The sequence below is a fragment of the Archocentrus centrarchus genome, chromosome 11 (genome assembly GCF_007364275.1).
Source record: "Archocentrus centrarchus isolate MPI-CPG fArcCen1 chromosome 11, fArcCen1, whole genome shotgun sequence".
Lineage (NCBI taxonomy): Eukaryota > Metazoa > Chordata > Actinopteri > Cichliformes > Cichlidae > Archocentrus > Archocentrus centrarchus.
In genome coordinates this window covers 8,066,952-8,075,300 of record NC_044356.1, presented here as the reverse complement: position 1 = coordinate 8,075,300, position 8,349 = coordinate 8,066,952, and the positions used below count along the sequence as shown (strand labels likewise).

At 42.9% G+C, this 8,349-nt stretch overlaps 1 protein-coding gene across 1 annotated transcript; it reads left to right on the top strand.

Annotated features, from left to right (window-relative positions):
• The first annotated feature begins 728 nt into the window (after positions 1-728).
• On the top strand, positions 729-7,584 carry pithd1 (PITH (C-terminal proteasome-interacting domain of thioredoxin-like) domain containing 1). Its single transcript, XM_030741350.1, has 6 exons — positions 729-1,090; positions 2,248-2,291; positions 3,982-4,059; positions 4,252-4,356; positions 5,677-5,785; positions 7,149-7,584. The coding sequence occupies exons 1-6, from the start codon at positions 893-895 to the stop codon at positions 7,248-7,250; spliced, it is 636 nt and encodes a 211-aa protein (XP_030597210.1). The 5' UTR covers positions 729-892; the 3' UTR covers positions 7,251-7,584.
• The last annotated feature ends 765 nt before the right edge of the window (positions 7,585-8,349 follow it).

The window sequence follows — 8,349 nt, the reverse complement described above, 5'->3', positions numbered from 1 at the left end:
TGTTAACCCTTTCCAACTGTCAAATGTAAGAATCAAAGGCTTCATATTCCCATCACTACTCTGAAAATCCCGATGCTCTATTAAACTACCTGTTCACCTTAAAGGTCTTCATTACTGGGCCACAAAACACAGACATACAACACATCAGATATATCACACTTAAAAATATACAATGCACAGTATATGAAGCACATAAGACACTCTGAATTAAATCTAAAACTCTGGAGATGCACTTTTATCCTGTTTATATTCAGGACATTAAAAATTACATTACTTTTGATTTTTATGTCTTTTGATGTCTGCCATCATTATGTATGATTACAATGATCAAATTATGTCTTAGTGAACAAATATTTATTTTTTGTGGAGATGTGGACTTTCTGGGAAGCAAAGAAAAAACAAAGTTACTTTGTCTCAAATTCGCATAAAGATAAATAAAGTGATTGCTTGAAGTAACAAATATTGGTTAAGAAATAATGAATAAGAAACTCATTTTACTGGAGCTGAGAGAAAGGGAGGTAGTGCAGCCTTTAATTAAGGTGTGACAGGTGCTCGTAATCAGATGACAAAGGAACACATGAGCCAATCAGTGAGTGGGAGAGAAAAGTAAATGAAGTGAGGTGTGGGAAATACTTTTTAAAATTAATGTTTACTACAATTTTCCTCTCTGAATGAGAAATAACACGATTCTTTTATTTTACACGACCCTTAGTTTTATTTTGAAACCCTCGTACCGGAAGCTAATTCGTGACTTCGCTTCGCTTGACGCAGACGTCAGTTAGTCTCACGCTTCCAAGTGAAACTTGCTGATCTCATTTCACGCTATAAAAACGCTTCAGCGTGAACGCTGCGATTTATTTCTCCCGGTGGTCAGAACCGGAAAGCAGCCACGATGTCTGGGCACGGGCACGGTCATGGTCACGGGCACGGCTGCGGGTGCGCGGGTGAGCATGAGCCCGCAGAGAGGGGCCTGGAGTACGGACTGTTTCAGCGGATCGACCTGGAGAAGCTGCAGTGTCTCAACGAGAGCCGGGACGGAGATGGCAAGCTGGTGTTCAAACCATGGGACAAGCGGAAAGAGCGGGACAAGGTAACGGCCGCATAGAGCCTCTCCCCCGGGCAGGGGTCCCGGTAGAGCCGCCCCGTGCCCGCTGCGGAGCTGCGCAGCATGCAAACAAAACTTTACCGGGGTTAGAGGTGCAGGAGAGGCGGTAGGTTCGGTCTGCGCATTAAGTCAGCAGCTTCTCAGAGTTTGATTTATTAAGGTAACTTATTGATTATAGATTGGTTTGTAAACGGGCCTAGCACGAGGAAGGCGCACGCAAAAACCATAGATGGAACAGAGGTGCGTAAAGTGTCCCTAAATTATCATAATAAAGCGTAATATTACTACACAGAGGCAAAAAATGACCACAAAGGACTCCCATTAGACAGAAAGCAGCTACAGATGTATGTAAAATGACCACGGAGACATGTCAGCTGACCCCAAACAAGGTGCATCAAGTGACCACAGACTATCCCAATGAAACACATCAGTGCACTGAGGTGCAAAGCAACCACAAATATACATAAAATGACCAGAGAGACATGTCGGCTGACCCTCCCCCCCAGCAGCCAAACTAAGATGTAAATGAGCACAGAGATGAGACTCCTGTACAGGAGATCAGGGAGCTGCTGCAGTTTGTTGTTCAGTTCTCTCTCACCCTGATTAATATAGGAATGACTCAGCAGTCGTTACTCAGACAAAACGAGACATTTAGAGGTCATAAAGGTGATTTCTGGCAGTTTTCCACCCTCGGGTTTTAGAATTTCTCAGTACAATTTTAATGAAACCTCCCACACTGTCTCACAGATCCAAAAACACTTTGTTGACTTCATATTTTCATAATAATTTATAAAACGTTTTTAAAAATAAACCTGATTTTCCTCAGTGAACTTTACGGGAAGCCCCCAGGACGGCCGGGGAGCGATCAGATGACTTGTTTTCTGAATAATGTTTTTAATTTTTCACATCGTGCAGAGCTGTCAGCGAGTCCCAAACCCAAAAATACTCAGTTTACAGTCATGTTTGGGTTTTTTTTTTTCAAAAAGCATCTCATTTTCACACTGAGCACATTTTCAGTTTGAGAGCTCGAACAGCTTTTAATCAGGTCCAACATTAACGCGGGGACATCCTCATCAGACAGCCTGTATTCTCTGTATTAACGATGCAGCCCAGAATTCACACCTTGTTTTTTCTGCTCGCAGTTCGTGGAGAGCGACGCAGATGAAGAGCTGCTGTTCAACATCCCGTAAGTCCTAAAATCATCAGCATCACCGTTAGCCTGAACTCCTGCCGTCTCTGCACACAGTATGCATCCCAGCATGCACTGCAGTCTGCCAGCACTGCTACTTCGATTTCATGTGATAGTCTCTGCAGGATAAATCTCACAATTCTTACCTCTCTTCATGTCCTCTACCTCTGTTTGACCTCTTAGTTTTTAATTTTATATTTATTTTATTTTCATCCATCCATCCATTCACTTCCGCTTATCCTATTTAGGGTCGGGGGGGGGGGGGGAGTGGAGCCTATCCCAGCTGACATAGGGCGAGAGGCAGGGTACACCTGTACAGGTCGCCAGCCTGTCGCAGGACCAACACAGAGACAGACGACATCCACACTCACATTCACACCTATGGGCAATTTAGGCAATTAACCTAACCCCAGTAAGTGCATGTCTTTGGACTGTGGGAGGAAACCCACGCAGACACGGGGAGAACATGCAAACTCCACGCAGAGAGAGAGGGAGGGGCCTGGGCCAAGGTGGAATCGAACCCAGGCCTTCCAGATGGTATTCTGAGGCAGCAGTGCTAACCACTGCTTTATTTAATTTCTCAAATTAAATAAAGGGTCCCCAAAGGTGATGAGTAACACCTTCCTCTTTTTCATCATTGCGCCACGTTTCTCTCTGCACAGCGGCTGCCTGTAGCATGCTAACACGCTATCAGTAGGAGGTGAACTGGTCAGAGTTGCTGCAGATTTGATAAATGACAAATGATTTAAGGGGACCTATTTTCTACATTTTTTTTCCTCATGTCAATTTAATTTATAGCCTTAGAAGTTCATATCAAACATGTTCAGAGTTTCAAATAATGAAGTAAAGTTGTGTGAAAGTGTTGTTATATCGAAGCCTCGGGTTCAGGCAGCACTCTGTTTCCATCAGTTTTCTTCATTTGTTCATCTTCTGCAGGCAGCACAGTTCACAGCTGCCCCTCAGCAGGCTTCCTGAAAGAGGTCAATCAGATGAAAGAGGGACGGAGAGGCTGTCGTTTAATCAGGGCCTGCATTCACAAACATAAGAATCTTCTAACTTGGCCTGTAAATGTCAGAATTATAAATCAATCATCAATCAGCTGTTAAGTTTCCTCGTTGCATCAGAGGTGATTGAATCCCCTAAAAATGAAGTACTGGCATTTTTCCTCTCTGGGAGGGGCTTTCTGCTGCTCTGCACTTTGACATTTCCTCTTTGCTTAAGAAACTCTTCGGCCTCTTAAAGTCCTCGTCCCCACTTCCCACAGTTTCCATCTTATGTAAGCGCTAAAATGCTCTGTGAATATCTTTTTATCTTTATGGGATTAACGCCTGACTGTTAGGATTCTTAGAAAGCTTCTGAGTATTTTAGGATCTTGTTTTTGAACAGATTCATTAAATGAGTGAGGACTGTTTTAAATGAAGCTGTGGTGGAGTCCCTGAATAAAAATGCTGGAAATCAGCAGTAAAGGTCCCCTTTCATCAGTCATATATAAACTTTAAGCCCCAGGCCTTGTAATTTCAGACCGACGCGTTTATGCTTCTAATTTCATTTTTTTGTTTTCACAACTTGGCGTTCCTCTGCTTCAGCGTGCGTGTGTGTGTGTGTGTGTGTGTGTGTGTGTGTGTGTGTGTGTGTGTGTGTGTACACACACGCCTGTACCAAAGCAACTGTGTGTCCTCTCTTTCAGTTTTACGGGCAGCGTGAAGCTTAAAGGCATCATCATCTCCGGTGAAGACGATAGCTCTCATCCAGCTGAGATACGACTGTGAGTGCTCGTGTCTGAGACATTGCAGGAAAACAGAGCTGCAGGCTGGAGCCTGTTTTCTAAGTTAGACTTCACACATCATCTATTTAAGAAAGGAGAAAATTAGCTGCCTGATTGTAAGTTAACTTGGAAGCAGCATCTTCTGGTTACATTTATCCTGTTGGCCTTTTGTGTGTGTGTGTGTGTTTTCAGCTACAAGAACATCCCTCAGATGTCCTTTGATGACACCGGCAGAGAGCCTGAACAGGCTTTCAGACTCAACAGAGATCCTGGCGCTGAGCTGGAGTACCCAACAAAGTGAGAGCACAAATCACAGTAACACAAAAAAAGCTCCTGCACTCCAGAAAGTGTTGAAGATGGATGAAAATCTTTCTGTAGTTTAATGGCTGCAGGAAGAAAACACCCACACTGAAGACACTCGATGTGCCACTCACTGAGGTGCTCGTGTTAAACAGACGTCTCAGTCTAAGTTTACAGCTCCTGATCACATTATTCTAACTTTTTCTGTGCACCCACGAAAAGCCGGTTTTCCAGCATGTTCTCATCTCGCGCATAAAGGTGCTTTGTAAGATACCGCCTGTGTCTCCCCGTTGTGGAGAAGGTGTGTGTGTTGGTGTGCACGTTTTCATGTAGCGGCTGCTTGGAGAAAACAGCCGAGGTTCAGGGACCTGCGGTCTGCATGGGGGACTCCCAGAGGTGGTGCTGAGCTGAATTCACAGTGTTGTGTTTGTGTGCAGTCCTCAAAAAATGAACAGTGTGCAGCCCAGCGGGGATGACGTTGTGTGCAGGTCAACTGCCGACTGGTTGAAATGGGAGTGATAGCACGAATATATGGAAGCCTGTTTGAGCCTCTGAACGAGCATTTTTTGGCCGTCTGTAACACATTTTGGATTATCTCAAACTCATTGACTGAAACACCTGAGTCTAAAGTTTTGCAACGATAAACCGAAATGTTGACTTACAGACGGCAGAAAATGCTTTTTCGCAGTGGCTGAAATGCTCTTCTTCCACGCTGGTAAACTGTTTGGTTTTACTTTTTTCCCACTCAGATTTCACTTTCACTCACTTTTTATCACTTTTGCTGGTTAGCTGTGGGCTCTTAAAAAAAAAAAAAAAAACGGCTCTTCTAACAACTCTGAAAGAGTCGAGGAAAGATGCTGTTTCAGTTAAAATACACCAAACTCACAGCAGCGACCAACTGGGAGCAGGATGCTGCGTTTAATGGAAATTTTAATGAAATTACAATGATACTTTTCAAAGATGACAGCCATAATGCATTCATTATGGCTGACTGAGGTGGTTTTATTTTGTCTTTTGGTTTGGTCTGTACTTCATATTGGCGGTTTTTTTTTTTTTTTTTTTTTTTTTTGCTCCTCGCTGAAACACAAGCTGAAGATGAAGGACTGACGCTCGCTGTGAAACTCAGACAAGTATCATTAACACACTCATTATAGACATTATGATCATACTTATGCCAGCCTACTCTGTCGGTTTCTGTTAATACACTTGTACAATATGATATCTAAAACTCTCACGCTGAGACATATTGTTTGAGTACATTTGCATCATTCGTGCAGCCTTTGCCTTTAACCAGAGCGCCTCTCGTTCTGTGTCTAGGATTGCTCGTTTTTCCAGCGTTCAGCACCTCTCCATCCACATCTCGAGGAACTTCGGAGCAGAGAGCACCCGGGTGTACTACATCGGCCTCAGAGGAGAGTATTCAGAGGTCAGTCTGAACTGAAGCAGCGTTGGTGATCTGCTTCCTTTTCCGATCGCGGTGCTGTAGATGATCATTCAGGGGATAGTTCAGCCTGCTGTGTGTGTCGCAGCTTCCAACAAGTTCAGCACCGACGCTGTAATGAATTCCTTTTTTCTGCCTGTTTCCACTGGTTCCACTCTGGAGCCACTGTTATCAGTGAGGTGGGAAGTCCACCCCGCAGACTCTCAGATGCAGCTTAGCCGTTAAATAACCCAGCCTTTTGCTACTTAATGTTTGGTTCTCAAACCATTATAATGAGGTTGGTTCTCAAAAAGCCATTAAGGCAGAACGATCCTTTGGGCTGTCAGGCGTCTGCATTTCCACCTTTTTGCACAAAGCTCCTCTAAGAGCTCCGAAGCGCCCTGGGGAGAAGCTCCTGGGGTGGAAAGGACCTTAATGATGACTAAATATTGGAAACATCTCTGACTGATCTACAGCAACCACAGTCTGCAGGATAATCAGGTTTACACTTTCCTAAGGAGGAACCTTTGCAGCTCGATGCACCCAATAGATGCACCCAATAAACAGGCAGGTACAGCAAAGTTATAACGAATGCGTCCTTGACAGAATAGGAAGCTTCATCACGGCCCTACATGTTGGAATATAGTCGTGAGTGTTTCTGTGAATCAGTTCTTTCTCAGGCATTTCCATGCTTGATTTGGCAGTTTGTGTCACATCATTACTACACTCAAACAAGAGACTTATGTCTCTCATCCTCAGGGCAGCAGATCCAGATCTTTCTGGAGTTTCTGTTTCAGACTCTGAGTGATCCTGTGTAGTAATAGTCCTTTCTGTTCTTTGTATTACTCCTAAATATTTGTGGCGTCATGGATTATTTAGGCGACGACGTTAGGTGTGTGTGTGTGTGTGTGTGTGTGTGTGTGTGTGTGTGTGTGTGTGTGTGTGTGTGTCTCATCAGAATTAAAGGGTGTGTTTTATGTCTTGAGTGTGAAGTTAGTTTCTTTTTATTTCCCTGGTTTTGATGGACTTGCTTTGCTTCCTGATCATTGCCGGTGATTTCCGAGGCATAGTTTAACTGACAGAGATGTGGAAATTAATCATTAATGCTATTGGCACCATTTACAGTGGTTACTGCAGCTCAGAAAGCTTTACAGATACTGGAAAGATCGTGGCAGGGGAAACATTTGCAGGCACTTCATGAAGTATTCAAAGCCTTTAGCTTTTTTGTACACTTTGCATTGTTCCTTTAATACATTGTTTATGCAAATGCATAAGGTAATTGTACAGAACAAATAGACAGCAAACAGAGGGTCAGTCTCAGTAACAGCTCCCCATCACTGCTTTGTTTTGTTTCTGTGCCCTTCTTAAGGCTCACAGACACGAAGTGACCATCTGTAACTACGAGGCCACAGCAAATCCTGCAGATCACAAAGTGGAGAGCATCATCCCGCAAACCAACTTCATTTCCTGAGAGCTCGGAGAGGTGGGAAGAGGAAGAGGAGGCAGTTAAAGGTTGTAGTGGCGTCATTCCGATTGTCACGAAGTCAAAGATGAGTTCAGCGCTGCGTACCGGCAGGTTGGTCGAGATCGACCGGGACTGAGCACTGACGTCTGAAGACCAGCGGAGCTTATATGCTACTTGAAGCGCTAAGATGTGTCTGATTTCTATGGCAATAAAGTGTGAAAGTTTAATGTGGGCAAGCACCTGAATAATAAATGCATGAAACATTTCAAGCTCAGATAAAGTCTGCTCTTCTCAGCTTAATCCAAAGATGATCACCTCTTTAATAAAATGACAGAAACTTGTAAATAAAATATTAAATCCTGGAAATTAAAACAAAGATTTTTTTTTATTTTTTGACTAATTTAAAGTCCTAATTGCTGTGTTTACACACCTGATGTAAAATTAGCCTCACATAGTTTGGCTATTGGGTATAAACCTATAAATAAACTGACTTTTATTATATATATACATATACAGATTAGAGATGTTTAAGTTATTTAAAAAAAAAAAAACTTTAGTAAAGCCAATAATTTGCACTGGTTTTTTTCTGCCATCTAGTGGCTCCTTTTGTCACTGCAGTCATGTTTGACCTCCATTGAAGAGCTTTTTCTTACCCAATGAATGCGTTTCTCTTCGCTTTCTCTCTGCAGTGAGATGACAGGCTTAATGAGTCAGATCAAGGTTTGAATCAGAGTGCAAAGAAAGTTATGAAATCAGGAAGGAAAATAGTCTAGTTCCTCTTTACCTTTCACAACCATTTTCTGCAGCTTTTTAGTGAATACTTACTGCTGTTGTGCCATTAACAGTGACCCGTACACTCCTCTTTTCTTCTGCAGCTACATGATGCCACTTTTAGTAATACTGTGCTAGTGAAAAGTTGAGTCATCAGTCGCTCTGTGGGAGTCATTTACAGGAATGTGTTCCCTCAGTATGGAGGGGTATATTTATGTGTATCCAGCTTCAAAATAAATGAGAGTTTATTCTTAAAATACTCAGTGATCTCATTTTAGGTCAAAAAAGTGGCACATAAGCAGCTTTTGCGATTATATGACCTTTATATGTAAAC

What these genes read in the sequence shown, in the direction of transcription:
- pithd1 (XM_030741350.1), top strand. Translation starts at nt 893, where the DNA reads ATGTCTGGGCACGGGCACGGTCATGGTCACGGGCACGGCTGCGGGTGC. An exon ending in AGCGGAAAGAGCGGGACAAG is followed by an intron (nt 1,091 to 2,247) that starts GTAACGGCCGCA and finishes TTCTGCTCGCAG; the next exon opens with TTCGTGGAGAGCGACGCAGA. An exon ending in CATCCAGCTGAGATACGACT is followed by an intron (nt 4,060 to 4,251) that starts GTGAGTGCTCGT and finishes GTGTGTTTTCAG; the next exon opens with CTACAAGAACATCCCTCAGA.